Source organism: Micropterus salmoides, unplaced genomic scaffold (assembly GCF_014851395.1).
Source record: "Micropterus salmoides isolate LMB-PRFRI ecotype aquatic unplaced genomic scaffold, ASM1485139v1 Ms_hic_scaffold_12, whole genome shotgun sequence".
Classification (NCBI taxonomy): domain Eukaryota; kingdom Metazoa; phylum Chordata; class Actinopteri; order Centrarchiformes; family Centrarchidae; genus Micropterus; species Micropterus salmoides.
In genome coordinates, this window is record NW_024040263.1 from 31748278 (window position 1) to 31767449 (window position 19172).

Sequence of the window (19172 nt, forward strand, 5' to 3'; positions counted from 1 at the left end):
TTTTTTGCGACGTTGGCGGGAGTTGAATGTTCATTGCTGTAGCCTTGAGATTATCTCAAAAGATTACAGTTCCTTGTGTTGGAATGAAGTTGTGATCAATTTTGTCTAACCTGGTATGAACCCAAGCCACTGGAGGACACAGACACACTCCGCCCCTCCTTCATATACCTGTCACTCATAACACCTGCATGGTTACATGCTCAATATTTAACATGTTGGCAGGAAGTATTCCAGCAGCTTTTGTATGCTTAATGTGGTTTATTATAGGATGCCAATTTAAGCTCTGGGAGGAGTCCAACCCCATGCAAATGAGATCTAAATTCAAATCAACCTCTGTTGGAATCTCCCTCTTCCTAAAGCGGGATTAATTATATTTTTATTCGTTTGAGTAATCTGAATACAACAGATTAAGGAGATTTGGTTCACTGTGTGTGTGGGGGGGGGGGGTCCAGTAGACACATACAGAGTAATCCAGCGCAAATCTGTCTCCGAGTAGGTGCTGTTTAATTTGGCCGGTGCGGTAAGCTCACAGTTTTCTGCCTCCACTGGCTCCGTTTATGGAGGATTAGTCTCAATCTGGGTTCACGGGGGAGTTTATTAAAGATAGACCCACAACACTTCTTAATCTAATTCATCCTCTATTTTGCCCAGAGCCAGCTCGTCTTTTTAAGAGGAGTTTTTTTTTTCCCCCTCTGTGATCCGTTTTAATAATTATAATTTGAGTTGAATTCAGCCTGTTACGCTGTAAACCAAAACTCTACTAAGGAGCCATGCAGGAGTTTTGGTGTCCTCCTCATCACACAACATGGCAGTCTGGCAAAACGCTGTATTTCCTGTATTTTGAATCTTTCTCAGCAGCGTATGTGTGGTTAGATGAACACCTCTGAATGAAGGACCTTGTTCTATGGTATGCTATGTCACCTTTTTAGTGACAATGATACATTTAGCATGCAGGTTATTTTAGAGAGCAGACAATTCGCCGCTGTTTAACAATAACCCGACACAAAGCCCCCACTCCTCCTACACCTCACCTTTTGTGTTCTCCTCTCCCTTCCATTACAGATAACTGTTGTTCTGATGAATTACACAACTGACAGTCCTAGTGAGTGATCATGAGGATAGTACAAATAAGATGGCTGACATGATAGCGATATATAAAACCGCTCCAATATACTGCATAACAAAGACATGACTATGAAAATTTTTTTACTGCAGTACATCCCATAATCATGAATAATTGGAACAAATGAAACTGTAGACTAATGAAACCCAGCTGCTTTTTCAGTGTCCTTATCATTGACGTACTGAACAGCTGAAATACAGCCAGCATTTATCATGCCGCCTAATTGATGAATCCCTGTTTTATCATGCTATGGAGGTCATCTTACTGTGTACTGGAGGAGACTCTCATGACACAGCAGGAAATGTCCTTTCTGTCCGCTTCACTTCTGTAACATAACATGCATGCTAACGGTCTTGTTTCTCTCTCAGTCTGGGCTCAGCAGCTCTGCATGACTGCCTCGCAGACTCCAGGTACAGCCCATCACCACCAGCACTCACACAGACCACCTACACGTCAACACGAGACAGACGCTTGAAATGAGATGCGTTGTCTTAGCAGCAGCTCCCTTGCAGTCAGTAAAAACATTCGTAATGAACACTAAAGCTTCCGCAATAGTCAAAAATAATGACTATCAACAGCCAGTCTAAATCCCATGCTTCCAATAGGATGTGCATTGGTTGACATGCATGTTTGCTTACCTTTGTTTTAGTCAACTGCATTCAGCCTTGCAAGTGTAGAATGGACATTATATGTATTCATAATTTAGCTTCACTTTAATTCTGAAACTTTTAAAGGTTCACTGTGTAAGATTTGGTGTCATCTAGTGGTGAGGGTTGTGAATTGCAACCATCTGTCCAGTCTACCACTGCCCCCTGATGGTGATGGCACAATGGATAAGACGCATGCCTTTGGTGTGAGGGACCCAGGTTCAATTCCCCACTGTGACCCATCCACCGTTGTGTCCCTGAACAAGACACTTAACCCCTCGTTGCTCTGCCCTCATTCATTTTATGCTACAGTTTTAATATGTTCTTTCTCCTCCTTTATTTTACAGAAACATGTCTAATTATGATCACATATGACAGAAATGCATTGTGCATTGCTGCTTTGATTGATTAATCTTATGGTCACACACTATACAATTTAAAGCAGTGACAGCAGATCGCTGCTTTAAACCAGTGGACAGAGTCACCTTGTTTTGCACCAACAGTGTAAATCAGTGTTAAGAATCATTGTAGCAGCCCTGCATCCTGCAACAAGAGCATTCATTCACATCAGTGTTCCTAACTGGTCTGCAGTCTGCGTGTCCTTCTATAAGACAGCAGCAGGCTGAAGAGCGATCAGGAAGCTTGCATCTTCTCGTTTGATGCTCTGACTAGTCTGTTTAAAGTGTGTCAGCGTTTGACAGATTTTAATTCAAATGTCAGTGTGAACTAATGATTCTCTGTTCCCCAATCACACTCATACGAAAGTGCACCGCAGTCCAAATCCATTTCAATTATGTTTGACCTTTCGTGTTCCTCACCCGTGTCCTCTTATCACAGCTCTGGTTGATCAGACTTGATATAGACCAGCATGCTCTGCTTAGTGGCTGCCAGTAGGTGGCAGTATCTTTTAAGGAACTCACTACTAGCTTCAGGACTTGGCTGGCCAGGCCTGAGCACCAGCACTGACGTACAGACGTATTTGATTTCAGTAAAATCCTGATGAAGTTGGATTTTAAGTGTAAATTGAGTGCAGAATAATTTAACTACATAAGGATGAAACGAGACTTTTTCCAAATGATTCTCTTGAAATCTGGCAATGCCATAGGCTTCATGTAAAACCTATTGAATTTAGCTGTTGATAAAACTTAAATCTGAGAGCGAAAATTATAACTCCTTGGTCCCAGGCCTCAGAAATAATCTTCAAAACATCAGGTAACACCACAACACTCGTGGTCCTGCAGGGTTGCACTGCTCAGAAAACCGATTTCACATCTTATCAAAGTCGACTGGTTTATATTGAATAATTTAGAGGCTTTTTGCGCCTCATGTCTGTGTTACGGTGAGTGGGCGAGGAGAGACTGTTAGATGTCCTTGGCACTTTATGAGCTGGTAGTGTGATTTTTGTTGACTTTCATTTGGAGACGTCTGTCCAGTCTGTGATTACTGGCTGTGCTGGTAGTGTTGCTGATGACTGTATTAAGGTTTATTCTCAAGAAATTCAGTGATCTTTGTTTCAGTCAGACTACCAATAAATATTTCCCCCAGTCGTAAGAGTGGGGACAAATCAGACCCTAGCAATTAATGTGGCATCTGTGTCAGCAGTTGTTTGGGTAAATAAATCTGTAATAGTCCAAATAAAAGATTACTAGATTTCCTTGACAAACAGTCCATCTTGAGTAAACATCAAGTTGATTAACTCCCAAAACACAGCACCATGTCTACAGTTCCCTTCACACTAACTTACATGTACTCTAAACAAAAGAGGGCAAGAAATCCTTTTATTTAAGAAAGCTTTGAACTCTTTTTGGCACGTTACATTGTGTGTGTGTGTGTGGGGGGGGGGGGATGATTAAATCAATGTACTTGGAATACAGGTGTGCTGTCAAAATCGGAGACAAACTGAATTCTTCACACAGAGACGAAAACACAAAACCATGGCAACCAAAAGAAAAAAGACTGTCGTCACTGAGATGCACTTTCTCCTACATTAAAACATTCAGTCAAATAAGGAACATTTACTTTATTAACTTCAAAGAGCACAGTGAGCTCTCAACATTAGAAATACTCGTAGGAGGAGGAGGTGGGGCATATCTGCGACATATTTTTATTTTATTATCTTGTTTTACTCATTTGTATTTTTAATCGCACAATTCTTCTGCAAATGGTATTATTTTAACGCTGCTTTAGCAATTTAAACTGTTTTTCCATGCGAATAGATCCCCATTGTATTGAGAGTGGGAAGGGGGGGGGGGCTACAGGGAAAGAAGAAGTGGAGGACAGGAGAGCAGAGGAGGAGACAGAAAAGATGTGTGTTGATCTCTCTAATTGCTTTGTCTCTGGTAATGCACTCCTTAATGCGCACTCAGAGGCCAACACACACACACACACACACACACAGACTGGCCATCATTACCATGAAATCCCATAATGCATCGGTCTCTGCCTAGAACAGTCAATAGGGCGTATTCTCAGTTAGCCTACCAGATGACAGCGAATGTATGAGATGAGTGTATGTGTTTGTTTGTGTGCGCGCACGCAGAGGGTTTTTGTATTTTAGACTGTCCGACACTGTGTGCGTGTGTGTGTTTGTGCTTTCTTTGGTTTTCTTTAGTTTAGTGGTTATGCACATGTATTGTTACTGTGCTAACAAGTGTTTGTAGTTTTTTGTATTGACCCTGCTGTAGCGTGTTATTTACTCTAATGTCAATGGAATGAGTGAGTATTCTGTGTGTGTGTGTATGGACATCATGTTGAATGCTGTACCTGTCATCCACACACTAAGAGGACGCCATTCTCTTGCAGTGGACAAAAACAACCCCCGGGAGGTTCCGGCAAGACCCGCAAACACCAACAGCAGCTCCCAGCTAGCAGAGCCTGCAGGAGGAAACAACCAGAACCAGCAACAACCTCCACCTGACCAGGTAAGTACAAGGCTTTTGTGCCTCAGTCAGTGTTGTAGGATGATACCGGTACACAAAAGCATCTCCGCATCACCTACAGTACCCTATAAAACAGTTGCGTTGGGTCTTGGTGATGTCATTTTCCTAGAGAGCTGATTTGTCAGTATGCTCTGCTTTTCACAGTGTTGATCTCTTATCTGGAACATAACCTTCTCCCGAGCAGGTTAGCCGTTCAGCATAAGTTACCATGGCGATGTAACCCCGTAAGAAGTGAACCACGGTCGTACGACTGAAAACTTAGGTTTAGACCTGAAGCTCAAATCCTGTTTCGTAGTATAGGTCCCTGGTGACAAAGATGTATGACAACAAACAAGGGGAACACACAGACTTAAATACTAGATAGACCTAAGCATAACGACGGACAGGTGAAACCCATTAGAGTGGTGCAGACAATCAAACAAGCAGGAAACCACGTGGCAGGAGGCGTAATGATCAGAAACAAGAGGAGTAAAAAAATAAAACGGGAAATTACAACACTCAAAACCAAAATCATGACAGACGCAGTGCAGCAAAATACATGTTTATTTATAATATGTGTTGGATCATTTCTCTGTTTATATGCATTTATTGACTACATATTTTCTTTCTCATTAACAAGATAATATAATATAATGACTTTATCTCCAAAATGTGGTTCTACATTTTAAAAAGTGGCCATCCTGCTGTACTGACTGCGTGCTAACGTTGTGAAGAGTAGATTTCTATTTTGGTTTATCTTAAGACATTTTCTTCAGTTTTTAAGCTGGAACTAATATATTTGAATGAAAATCAGGTTTCTTTCATTAGTGTCTTCATTGACGACGTTACGTGGTGTGTTTTTTTTTATTTCTAGACACCGGACGTGGTGAACGCTAATGCACCAGTGACGCCGATTCTCCCAGTACCTGCCACTGATGCCACCAACACTGGGTCAGGCACCACTGGAGCCTCTGGTCTGGGGTTCAAAGCAAGAACAGGCTCACGATCCAGCCCCAAAACAGGATCCCGTCTACATAATGCATTCAAGCCTAACTCAGTCAGGGCTGCGGTGGCTGACGGGACGGTCACGACTAAACAGCACCAGAGCAAAGAGCAGGCAGAGAAGAAGAACCAGGCCATCAGCCAGCTGAGGAAGCTGCTCGTCCAGGGGAATAAAAGAGTGGAGGCTCTGGCTACAGTCATCCAACATCTCTTCACTGAGGTACTCAATTATTTTTATGTTCACCAAACAATACTCACCCTACCTACTGTGGAGGGAAAGCCTCCATCTCTCATTTACGGTTTTTTAAACATCATTAAAAACATCAGCGTGAACAAAGTTATCCTGGTAGCTGCAGGGCTACACCGGCTGCACCAACAAACTATCGCGTACCCCCTCGTTTAGCGCATCAAGAAGAGGCCAACATTAGTTGCTATGCCTTATTAGCCTGCTGGCTAGTTGGCAAGCTAAAGGTTTGTTTAACTTTTAATGAGGGGATTGTTCTCAGGTTAACTGTGACACAGTGACATAAAACAGTGTGGCTGAACAGTTAATTTTTCAGGATTGACCTTGCTCTGCTGTTAAAGAGAATATCTTGGATGCTGCCAGCATTGTACCTCCTGTTTAGTGATTGTTCCCTCATAAATAATACTGTGTTTTGATAAAACGGGTTGGATCTACAGTGTTTCACTTAGTGGGTGGGTAATGGGTGCAGCACCACGCCACTTTAAAGGCAGATAAGGTGGATGTGTTTGGACATGTAACTACCATATGGTCTAGTGCCGCTTCAAGGGGCTAAATGAGGGGAAACCATCACTTATCTGCACGCCATCCTTCCCCTTTGGCAAATTAGAGCAAAGTCACCTGTAATTAAAGCTCAGCAGTTGTTGGTGATATGGCAGTGTGGCAATTTAAGGTGCTGGCTGTTTTTTAGTAGAAAGCATTGAGGCAGCAGGGAGGGGCTTGTCCACACCCAGCTTCCAGTAGGAACAACAACAACATGGGAAAATCCTGCTGCTGTGCGACGCTGATGTGGTGATGGATTTGTGAATGTGTGAGTGAGAGGTTTCTGTTAATTTCAGATTGTTTTCTCTCTCTGTGTGTTGTGTATAATAGCTGTGGTTTGCTTTACCTACCATAAGTGCCTGTTGTCAGCTATGATGGGGTTGTTTACGACAGCTGACATTACCCCACCTCTGGGTGTGTCTGTTCACACCTTGCTCCCTCATGGGGGGGGGGGGGGGGGGTGGAAAGGGTCACTGAGGACAAGACGCCCGTACATACACTTAAAGTCCCACATGTGTTTGCATGTTTGATTAGTACAACTCAGCCATCCTGTGACTGCACGTGCGACTGTAAACTCAGGCATGAAGTGCCAGAAGCGCAGAGCCAGGAGAAAACCAGCTGTTTATGTAAACACCACAAGAAAGTAGGATTCATTGTTTATCTGTTTTTTTTTTTTTTGTCAATCGCCGTTAATCAGTAAATAAATGACTCTTTAGATGAGAAAAAGCTTGGTTCTAAAGTGCTAGTAGCACAGTCTTCAGAGAAGCCTGCTGAAATGCTGAGAAGAGTTTTAGTTTATTGAAACTTTTCACGAGTGTTCACGGCCTGAGTTGTACTAATCGCACATGGACTCACACACATAAATAATCACATGAGTGGTGCAGTATGTGTTTGAATGATGCGTCTTCATCACAGGTGGAAGGCTGCTGATTGGTCCATTCAGGCACCAGGATGTGTCAACCAGAGTCCCGGACATGGAAACGCTGCTCAGTAAATATTTGCGGTCTGATTATTGGGACTAGTGGTTTTATGTTTGTGGAGCATAAAAATGAATACAGCACACAGCTGGACGCACCGTATCCAGTGGAAACCCTTCAGTGGACCAGTTTCCTCTCTCTGTGTGTTTTTAAACCTATAAGGAGTGATATTTGTCGCATAATAACATCAAAACAAATATGACTGAAGGTCAAAACAATATGAGTTCAGCACTTTGACTCTTCTTCCACGTCTCTTTAGGTCTGTCTGGCTGAACTGGTGAGGTTTTTATTTTAATTTTGTGGTGAGGGGTCTGGGGAACATTGGTAGAATAGCACTACTGCCTTTAGCGAGACCTCACGGTGTTTTTACACACACACACACTTGCTGGCCACCGTCACTTTCTTCTGTCCACTAATTCTCACAAATACAGATTGAAAACTGTACCATTCATGTTTAGAAGTAAAGGTCTGAGCTAAAATGGCATCTATTCATATGACGGTAAGAGAAGGTCAAATTTGGGACAACTATAGTGTTTTGTTAAGTTACTTTACATTCTTATGAAACCACAGCATTCAAAAATATAAAGACAGCAGTGACAAACGCCAGGTGACCCTCTACTGATAATAAACAGCATGCAAACAATACTGAGAGTGACTTGTGTTCTATTCTTGCTATCATGATAATGAAAATGTACATACTCTACACTCGCAAACGCACAACAGACACACACTTGTCCTCAGTGAGTGTGAGAAGCGCAGGACAGCTGTTACCTTGCTGCATGTCTCTCTGTAAGGGAAAGTGGCTCATTATCTGTAGTATAGCGTGTTATCAGCAGTAACGGCCACGCACACACATCTATGTGTGTGACTGTTAACTGTTACATAACTCTCAGCATCGGCTTTTTTTGAATCAGGGCCTGATTATAATGGGTTTATGTATTGGGATGAATGCCCTATTTTCCAGCAGTTTATTGTGAAAGTGTGGCATTGTAGCGTTTAAAGTTCAGCCGAGAGGGAGCGCTCAGATGTTTACAGCGCAGGAGCCGGCCCGACTGGGTTATTGATTAGATGAACGGCCTGGTGGAAAGAGGTGCTGAAGGGGGAGTGATGAATAGAAGAGAGGGAGGGGTGGAGGAATGCAGCAGCTGCAGTTCATGCCCTGCAGCTCTTTGATTTGTGTGTCTGAGTGTGAGCGTGTGTGTGTTTATCTAAGCATGAATACCAATGCTATCTAATCAGTTCTACACACTTGAAAGGTGACTGGTGAATATAAACTGGGTGCTGCTTTCCCCTGCAGGCTGTGGGCGGAGGTGGGGCTGATTGGTTTAGTGAAAGGGGTCTGGACTTTAATGAGCACACTTTGTGATTGTTACCTTTTGGTTATTGGCAACAAGAGGTATAAAGGATACCCCGAAACTCTGTTAGGGTGTAATTAACTTGTTGTTAAAGCTTCAAGTCTCTTTTTGAGTGAATTTACCTGCTTGAATTATGCCAGGTTTCGTGTTTGGTTTTGCTGGATCAGTTCCACTTCTCTTCTTTACATTGATATTGTTTTGAAACCAAACTAGACAAAAATGTAATAACATTTTAGGAAAATCATTTTGGCGTCTGCAAGATTTTCTGGTGTACTTTGAGAGCAAGAAAAGAGAGAATCTGAATTTAAAAGTCTTTATATGCTTTTGTTCTTCTCCTCAGTGCCGTAGAACTTTAGTCTATTTAATTTAAACTAATAATCATTATACATGTAATGTAAACTGACAGAAGGACAAAGAAATACGCAGTTAGTTAGAAGGTTATGAGTAAAGACGAGAGGCACGAGCTGAATGCAGACACACCGGTTTGTGTGTAAACGACTGATAGGGAATAAGAAAGAGGGAGATAAGAATAACGACATGAAGAGAGGAAGGCGGTGCAAAAAATAACTCGCATTCCTCTATTATACAGAGTCCAGGCAAGAGGAGGAGAAACAGATGGAGGGCAGGGAGCTCTGTTGTGAACAGGTAGAGTGGGAGGAGTGGGAGTGGCAGAGCGAGCAGTAAGAAGCGTTTAGTAGGAGGAGAGAGGGAGAGAGAGAGTCTGTGTTTGCAGTTTGTATCGTCCTCTGGTGATAGAGGAGGGAATCAGTGAGAGAGGGAAAGGACTGAAGAAACGAGAGAGGAGCGCATTTTGAAGTGTGCGTTTGTGTCTCCACTCTGAAACATGGGCACTATGGCCAGCAAAGCTCATGCAAAGCCCAGGAAGCCTCCCCCTCATCGCCGCAAGAAGAAAAGCAAGGTGTGTGTGTTTTGTAGATGTGTTTCTGCTTTACGTTCATGCTGCTGCTGCTGCTGCTGCTGCTCTCTTTTCTCTTCACTGCTGTTGGCCTTTCAGTCAGAGCTGTGGAGAAGTTGGGGGATTAGGATTTTACAGACATCAGGTCCGATATATATTTTCCGCCTTGTTTGACACACAGATCACATCAGCTGCTGGTTTCCACTCCATGTTTAGGGAAACATGACACCGCCTCATTTGGATCATGAATGTCACGGATACGTTATGAAAAATGACACCAAGGCCAGAACGGTGCCTGAACTCTTATCAGTCTCATACATCTCTCATATTTCTTTCACTACTAGAAACATTTGGTCACTATTACAGGCTGTCTTTGTACCTTCTGCTTTATTTTCCCACTCTTTGTTGACCCCTAAGACAACAGATGGACTTTACGGCTCTGTGTGTGTTTGAAAGTAAGAAGGCAGGAGCACAAGCGCTCGGTTTCCGTTGTAAATTGCTCTACTCCTGTTGTAAAGCTGCTGGTATTTTGTGTGTGTGAGAGAAGATTTTATGGTAATAAAATCAAACGTTGGTCTATGTGTGTTCTGTTTTGTGCACTTTCGCACCTCGTGATGTTGAAGTGTGTGTGTGTTCTGGTGTCGGCAGCTTGGTAGAGAGTGAAATGGACAACACTGTATATAAACAGCCTTTATCTTTAGTGTGCTTCTGATGTTTATTCCTAACTGGAGTTGACTTCATTAGTTTTTCAGGTCAGTTACAGCTGCCGGTGTGAGCAGTACAGGACTTGGGTGTTTGCCGCCATGATGTTTTTTTTTCTTGATTCTCTTAGGACAAGATAGGATCCAGTCAATGTACGTTCATAAGCTTTCTCTAATATTTGTTCTATATCTGTTTTGCATTCCCAGTCACAACCCTGCCTCTCCAACCACAACTAGCCTTTACAGATGTTCCATGAAGTTAACAAAGTTGGGGTTAACTAAGCTAGCACACTATGTAGTCCTCCATGTAGAATATAGTGTGCATTTATCAATCTGTGCTCCTAATTAAGCAGAGTTGATCTTCTCTTCTGTGCAGCGCGAGGACGCCTTGAAGCAGAAGAAGGCATTGTCGCTGGAGCTGGCAAACCTCCGAGACGAGCTGGGTAAGTGCCGCCTCAGAGGAGAATATTTCTGCCCACACTCATGCTACTAAGTGCCAAGTCACACGCCTGCGGGTATCTCTCTCTCTCTCATTTGCATATATGAAACTTATAAAGGAACAACTTCCATTCAAAACTGCAAAGGCTCAGAGCAAGAGAAGCTTCAGCACAGCCCGTCAACATGTCTGTTTTTTTTTTATGTGTACACAAGGTCTAGTAAGTCATGCATTAACATCAGTAAGTCGTTAGGATTTAGATTTTTAGACATTAGTGTAATTACTACAGACAAGTTAAACGATCGAAGACTGCTTGTAGCAGCCTCCACATTTTATCTGACACACAGGGTTGGATCTGGTCCTTTTACAGGACAAACAGAAATGGCAATATGGCACAAAACACTAATGGACACTATTTGTCAGATATAAATAGATCTTGATGTTTAAAATTATGACTGTTCCCCCATCTTTAAAGCCACAAGTTTACTAGCATGAGGATCAGCAGCAGCACACAAAGGCCTCTGTTAATTCCACACAGTCAGCCACAGCCCTTCAGAACCATCTCAAAGTCAAAGCACTTAAGTGGACATTCAACATAATTGCAGCAGATGAGTAAGACTTCAATAACAAGAGATGATCCCTCCCAATAATGCAGAATGTCACCTGGCACTGCTGGAGGGTATTCAGAAAATGATTAGGGATCAGTTTCCTCGTCTAGTCTGAGAGTGTGTGTGTGTGTGTGTGTGTTTTGAGGCGTGTTCCTAGTAGTTCTGCGGTGTTTGACAACCTGTCATTTAACCCTCATTGAGACAATGCACAAATTCATCCTTGATGATTACAATGTGTTTACAAAGAAAATACAAGAAAACACTCAAGGAAGACGTCATGCATACATAAAATACTGTGGTTCTTAAAGTGATGGTTAGTTTCAGGAGCATTTCCAACAATTCAGTTCACAATCTTAGACAAGAACACATTTCCCATGTGTGTTCCTGGGATTAAAATTTTCTATTTGGGGAACATTTAGGTCACATTATCTGACGTACACTGGAAATAACAGTACACTTTGTGTCCTAAATACTAACTGATACCAATATGTATGTACTCAGATAGCTGGGAGTGTGTATCGTATCGATAACAGCTCTACCAGTTTGGCTGACACAGCAGGATTATAAAAGATCACACACACATACCTACAGTACACAGAACACGCAGCAGTGACACACACACACACGCACACACCTCCTTACGCAGTGCGTGTTCACATGCACTCTATTTACATAGCAACATTAAAGCATGCATGAATGCACACAGAAATATACACTCACACCCTCGCATACATAGGAGTATGTTAAAAATAACCATGACTGTAATTTAAGTATATTCAAATAAACACACAGTTGCTCTGAATGCCATCTTAAATTTAGCATGCCAGGCACCACAGACATCCTGAAAGCCTGTGCTGTTCACTTTCTCTCGCCGCCTTTCCACTTTCCCTCTGCCCATCATTCTGAGCCGCAGCGACTATATGCTTTTCTTTTACTGCGTGTTTGACCTTTGGCTCATCTCTTTACACACAGAGCTGAGGAATGTCAGTGACGTATAGACCTCTGCTGTCACGACACACATGGAGCTGTGTGAGAGTTTTACACCGGAGAGTTAGTTTAACATAACTGCTGCAACTATCAGGGTCAGAGCAGGGTTCCCACTTCCCCTGCTACCACACAGGTCTCTCTTATCCTGGAATGAATGAAATTTTGAAAAAGTATACAGTCAGAGATCAGTCAGAAGCAGCGTATGAAGTCTCTTCTTAAATAATCGGCACTTTAAACGTAAACCTGCTCACTAGCTGTGAGCAATTGGTAACTTGCAGTACATGAGACAGGTGGTCTGTGGAAAAGTCAGGTTCCTCTGGCTCCTCGTGCTGCACCTGAATTAACACAACCAATCAGAGCTCTCACTCGTGGTCACTTAAAGAGTGACCCCGCCAGGCAGACATTTTCATGCTGGGGAGATGAGGGTTCTCTCCTAAAATGATGTCATTGTTTTCCACCGCCACCTGCCGAGCACCTGCTGTCGCACACAACACACAGTGTGTATGATAAAGAACGAGCTTGTGTCCAAGCTGCTCTCAGCTGCCGCTGGCTTTTTGTCTCCATCACCGCAGTGACAGGCGCTTGCACTCGCACTGTACAGCTCCATTCAGAGGCAGCAACTGTCCCAGAGACGGCCAGTTGTTGCCCCACAGTTATATAAGTTAGAATATTTCTGTTACAGCTACAACCAGTGTGTGTGTGTGTATAGGGGCTGGATTCTGATCAAATCTATCTTTGAAGTGACGGCATCCCTTCGTCCCTGCCGGATGATCGATTCAGCCGCTCCAACGCACTGAGAGATGGATCACGGTGTCAAATTCTGTGAACCGTGTAAGTGCCGGGAAAATGACGGTCCTGGTGGTCCAGGTGCTCTGTTCTTTATCTGGACGTCTTCCCAAATGTTTCAGATTAGAAACATAAATCAAAATGGCGTGTGCTGATGGGCAGAGGCGGAGGGAAGCCTGCGTGTGCTTGTGAGAGTTTAAATTAGTCATGAGAAGAACGAACCTCGCTGCATACTTCTGAGCTGACTTGCAGATGCGTCAGGGTTGGATGTCGTGTCTGCCGTATAGAGTAGTTCAACTGGAATGTGGTTGTCAGGGAATGCTGAGGAACACACACACACACACACACACACACACACACACACACACTCACTCACTCACTCACTCACTCACTCACTCACTCACTCACTCACTCACTCACTCACTCACTCACTCACTCACTCACTCACTCACTCACTCACTCACTCACTCACTCACTCACTCACTCACTCACTCACTCACTCACTCACTCACTCTCAATCTGTTTTTCATTACCTGTTGAGACACTGACTGTTCCAGACATGTCCCGTCTCAGTGCCGCGTGGTGACATAATGTGATAAGATGTTTGTTTGTGATCAATGATAAAAGGTTAAATCAGTAGCTTTATGAATGCTAACGGACTCCACATCTGGAGTCTTATGTTGTGTAATAAACATCTGATTTCCAACAAGTTCATTCTTTTCTCTCTTTTTTTCTTGTTTTGCAAACGATCTCAGCCAGCAGGTGGAACCATGGAACAGATGATTATTTAACTGTTCGCAAAATGGCACTTGATCCAAGACCTTTAGCTTGCTGGACCTCACTTGTATATGTCTTGCAGCTCCCTTTAGTCAGTGGGTTTTGTTTTCTACCGCTGTTGGTCATTAGGAGACATTTGTAACTGATGGGAGTCCAGGTGCTTGGAGTGCAAACTAACATTCCCTCCTGCTCTTCTCTTCTCCGTACAGTCGCGTCGTCGCAGTGCTGCAAGCATCTGGAGAAGGAGAAGGAGGAGGTGCGCGTCAGCTTAGAAGAGGCCCTGAGGAGGCTGGAGGAGCAGCACAAGGGGGAGCTGGTGCAGCTGGAGGACAGGTGTGGCTTTCACCTCTGTGTGACGTGCTCACAGTTGCGGAGGAGAACCTCCTCGGTGTTATCACACTGTTGTTTGGAAATGAAAGCAATCCTGCACTCATCCTACTGCTCTCTGGATGTAATTTGTGTGCAATTTGTATGTCCCTCTGTGTGTCAGATTGAGGAGTTTTTACCAGACAGAGTGGGACAAAGTCCACCAGACGTACCAGGAGGAGGCTGACAAATGCCGCATGTTGATGGAACAGCAGGTCAGAGCACAAACGCAACACATGCAATCAGTCAAATATCATGCCTCCTGCTGTCACTCCTGTTGTGCTGACAGTGTCTCTGCTGGACCTTTGAGTCAACATTCAGAGACCCCATCCGCCCCTCCTCAAAGGATTCCTGTGGAATCTATAGGTTTGATGCATTACAGTAGTAACAGAAGAGTAACAACACCAGCAGCTCAGACTCACTACCAATAAAAGTGAAGGATTTGATCAGTGTTTGGTGTTTTCATGGCTTTAGTAAAGTCATTTGTACGCTGCCCCGGTCTGCGTCTGCATCCTTCAGGTGGAGGAGCTGAGGAGACGACAGGAAGCTGAGAGGAACAGCCAGGAAGTGAGTCACAGCCAGAAGATGGAGTCTCTCAAACTGCAATATGAGACCTCCATAGAAGGTAGTTATGATAGTCTAGTATTAATACTGTCACAAAACTGAGGACTTTACACACTGAACTATGCAAGGTGTTTAATATTTTAAACTAACGTTAAAGGCTTTCATAAATTGAATACATATTTTCAAGATTAAGTCATTAGCGAATGTCATTAGTACCTGATCACTTGATAATGAGTGTGTGTGTATATGTCTGTGTATTTCAGAGCTGAAAAGGATCCAGCAGACAGACCTGGAGAACCTGGAGAGAACACTGAAGGAGACTGAAACTTCTCTCTTTGTAAGAGGAATAATAATATTTACACTAAGTTTCAAACTTAGTCCGCACTTCTTCTTTTATTTTTTTTTTAAACATTTATTCATTCAGGGGAAGTTTCACTGAGAGGAAGCCAGTCATTCACAGAAACGCGCTGATCACCCGGGTCCTCATTTATAAAACTGTGCGTAGGATTCACAAGGTCGCGTACGGTCGAAGCACAGAAAGTGAAACTCTGGAGCTTCTTGTCCCACCCTTTTAACACCCATATGTGCCTATAAATAGTCAGTGAAATGCCCCTAATGAATATTACATGAGCTGTACATCTACTGTAAGATCTAGTTAATAAATATTTTGTGACCATGCGACGCACATCCACACGCTGGCGCACAGCATTTGGCTCAAATAGGGCAACGAACATGTGGTAACAATATATGAAACTTGACACTTATGTATTTGCTCGACTGAGCCATCTCCATTTCTATCTCCAGCTCTTTGAATACATTACATGCAAGGTAATATTTCACCACATCAGACATTCACACCTGGAAGCTGCCGAGTTTACTCACAGACCGATCTGCTGGACGCTGAGCAGCTCCTCTTGAGCTCAGTGGTGAAAAAGGAGACAAGCTCCTGACGGTCCGGGGTTCAAACCTACGACCTTGTGTCTTGCTCACTGCACTGCCGCAGCAACCCAACCAGAGATTTTTCCAGCTAGGTTAGAAAAAAATGCCGCTGTGTTGCTAACCAAAAATATTTGGTTTCAAGGAAAAATTTTAAACATGCCCAAAATCTTCAGGAGGAATGTTTGATGATTTATCATGGAAAAGTGTCTGTGTGCTGCAGTTTAACATCCGTTGAGTAAAATTCTGTAGTTCAGTAGTAATAGCAGAAGCAAAAACAATAAAACAAAGCTATCGACGCTCATAAGCAAAGAAAATTGATTCTAAATGACCTAAGGCTCAGTGTTCACTCAGTAATGACTTGTGTCCTCTGTCTGCACGTCTGTCCCTCTTACCAGGAGAAAGTATCTGAGCTGTCAGCAGAGAAGGAGGCTCTGAATGAGAAGCTGAAAGCAGAGGAGGAGAGGAGGAAGGCTGTACTCGGTGACAAGAATCTGGTACAAAAACTTGTTATATCTGTGATAATAACTTTCTGACTCTCAGCTCAGACAAAACCCAAAGGTTTTGCAGATTGTGTGAATGCAGGTAAAGTTATTAAAGAAATATAAACAAAGTAGAATAGATTTAATGTTGTTGTTGCTCATGCCAGAAAAACCAATGCCTCCCCAAGTAGAATTAAAGAGCTGGTATTATGGTTTTAGGCTTTTTCCCCTCTCCTTTATTGAGTTATAAACCTTTTTCATGCATGTAATAGGTTTGCAAAGTGAGTTCGCATCCTCCACAGAAAGCTCTGCTCTGAACTGACAAACAGCTTGTTTGTTGTCCTGCCCGGGGGTGGAGCTAGACTCTCAGCACAGTGGGGGTGGAGCTTCATCGTGGGGCCCACCTGCTACAAAGTCATATTAACCAAGTTTACATGACCCCACACTGACTTCGAAAGTCCACAGAGTCTGTCTGCTTCGCTGCTGCCAGAGCAGCCATTCTATAAATGTGGGGTGCTGATGGCGCAGTGGATAAAGACGCCTGCCTTTGGTGTGAGAGATCCGGGGTTTAATCCCCCACCATTGTGTCCCGGAGCAAGACACTTAACCCCTAGTTGTTTCAGAGGCGTGCGACCTCTGACATGTATAGCAATTGTAAGTCGCTTTGGATAAAAGCGTAAATGTAAATAAATGTTTGTGCTCACACTAGAAGCGCTGCAGTGCGTCCAGGAAGCGTCCCAGCGTCAATGAACCGGGCAGGAAGTCAGACACAAAAACGGCAGAGAATTCGGTCAATTTTCAAATTAAAAAACACGTTACAGACTTCTGATTGTATATCAACAATAAACACAGTTAAATCAGACAAAAAAGAAACAATTTAACTACAATTTTTTAACAACAAAATCTAAACGGTAAAGAGGTAAAACGCTCTTATTCTGAAATGCTCCCTGTGGTAGTTGTTAGATGCACCGGTCAAGACGAGAAACGAAAGTGATCCACAGAGAGCTTTGAAGAATGTAGCAGAAGCACAAAAAGGACGATTAAAAAAAAGTCATTAACATGGGGCACGCTTCGCTGCTGAAATGCTTCTGAGAGGCTTCCAGTGGAAGCACACGCAGCCTACCTCCCCTCGCCAAGCGGTTACTCCGACACGCCCTCAAAAACAGCGGTGGAAAAACAGCGAGCTTTATGGATGAAAGATCATTTTGTTACAGATTAATAACTCACCACTCTGAAACTCTCGCTCCAGTTCATGTTGCCAAGCTGGTCGGCAACATGTAGCCTACCTGAATCAAAGCTGTTTACCGGCTTCTCGCTGACCCGCCCTACTCTGCTTCTGATTGGCTAGTAGTCCTTAACCAGGAACTGCGCATTTGCAACTCCCAACAAAGATCATTTAGAGACAAGATGTATCACTCCATAGCTAAAACGAAGCCTTCAACACAGGGTGAAAAGAGGAGCTGCAGCAATGTGCAGTATGATGAACAATATGGTGTTTTTTTGAAAGTTAAACCATGTAAACCTGTTCTGGTACAACCCCTGAATAGAACCTGAAAATGAGCCAAATACCACCTCTTCAAAGTTTCATATAGCCTGTTCTAAACACATGCTTGTTTGTGCAGAAGGACTCCTACACAGTGTACCTGGAGCAGGAGCTGGAGAGTCTTAAGGTGGTGCTGGAGATCAAGAACAACCAGCTGCACCAGAAGGAGAAGAAGCTCATGGAGATGGACAAACTGGTGGGCACCAATCCGTCTCAATCCAATCATTACACATTATCCTAGAGAGTCTGCCTCACTGTAGTCTGAATGCTGTCTCAGAGTTTTATATTGATTACTTTTCCCTTTTTGTGTGCTGTTTTGGGGGGAAATGGTCCAGATGAATGTAGTTAATGCATTTAGGGGCTTTAGATCAAACCAGTCTTTTGTGTGGCTGTGTGTGTCGCAGGTGGAGACTAATGTGAAACTGGGTGAGTGTCTGAAGAAGGTTCAACAGGAGAACGAGGACTACAAGGCCAGGATGGACAAACACGCTGCTCTCTCAAAGTACGTACTCCGGGGTGGAAAAAGACACTATGCAATTCATGACGTACCTGCGAAGGGTTAAATGCACTAACTGCGCTGCATCTCTGTGCTCTGGTACTATTTGCACGTATTTAAATTAGGTAATATACATATAAGTCCAAGTCACGAACACCAGCACTAATAATCGCACGCAGTGAGAGTGAAATTATAAGCGTTTTCAGAGAGTTGGTGCTAACTGAAGAGCATTTATAAGGAATATCATGCCCAGACTTCCTAAGAAGGTATTATTGGAGGAAAACAACTGAGCACCTGTAACACTTGAATATGTTGCTTAACAATGTCGTGTGATGGGCCACTTCAGCACACCTTAACGAAAAATACATGGACCATTACAGAACTTTGCAGATGAACATTTACCAGATGCAAAACTCTGGCAGGTTTCATTCAGCTGCAAAACCTTAGAGGTATTTGTGCTGTAATTTCGTGAGACCTTGAGACGAGGCAGAGAGCAAGTGATGCACAATTTATGGCACTACAGCGGCCACAATCAATTCTTTGTGGATTTGCCCCTTAGTGTTTGATTTAACCTGCCTGGAATTCCACGTGAGGTTAGGTTTTATCTTCTGGGACAACATAGTGGATACAGTTTAAAAGCCTGCTACTTACTGATACTTGTTTAAATAGTTAAAGATCAATCAGTCATGTGACCATGAGGCTTAATCTCACATCTGACCTTTCTCCCTTTCCTTTACCTGGTAATCTGTAAGAGGAACAGGAATAACC

The 19172-nt window shown here is 43.3% G+C and overlaps 1 protein-coding gene across 5 annotated transcripts in view; it reads left to right on the forward strand.

Moving 5' to 3' along the window:
• Nucleotides 1-19172, forward strand: part of LOC119899812 (microtubule-associated tumor suppressor candidate 2-like) — a 65444-nt gene that overhangs the window by 44377 nt on the left and 1895 nt on the right. For all 5 annotated transcript variants that reach the window (XM_038714592.1, XM_038714594.1, XM_038714591.1 and 2 more), the window contains exons 8-17: nt 4573-4691; nt 5563-5910; nt 10800-10866; nt 14227-14350; nt 14508-14598; nt 14903-15008; nt 15211-15284; nt 16282-16380; nt 17988-18104; nt 18313-18410. In XM_038714592.1, the coding sequence (XP_038570520.1) occupies nt 4573-4691; nt 5563-5910; nt 10800-10866; nt 14227-14350; nt 14508-14598; nt 14903-15008; nt 15211-15284; nt 16282-16380; nt 17988-18104; nt 18313-18410 (1243 nt within the window). The remainder of the gene's footprint in view (nt 1-4572; nt 4692-5562; nt 5911-10799; nt 10867-14226; nt 14351-14507; nt 14599-14902; nt 15009-15210; nt 15285-16281; nt 16381-17987; nt 18105-18312; nt 18411-19172) is intronic.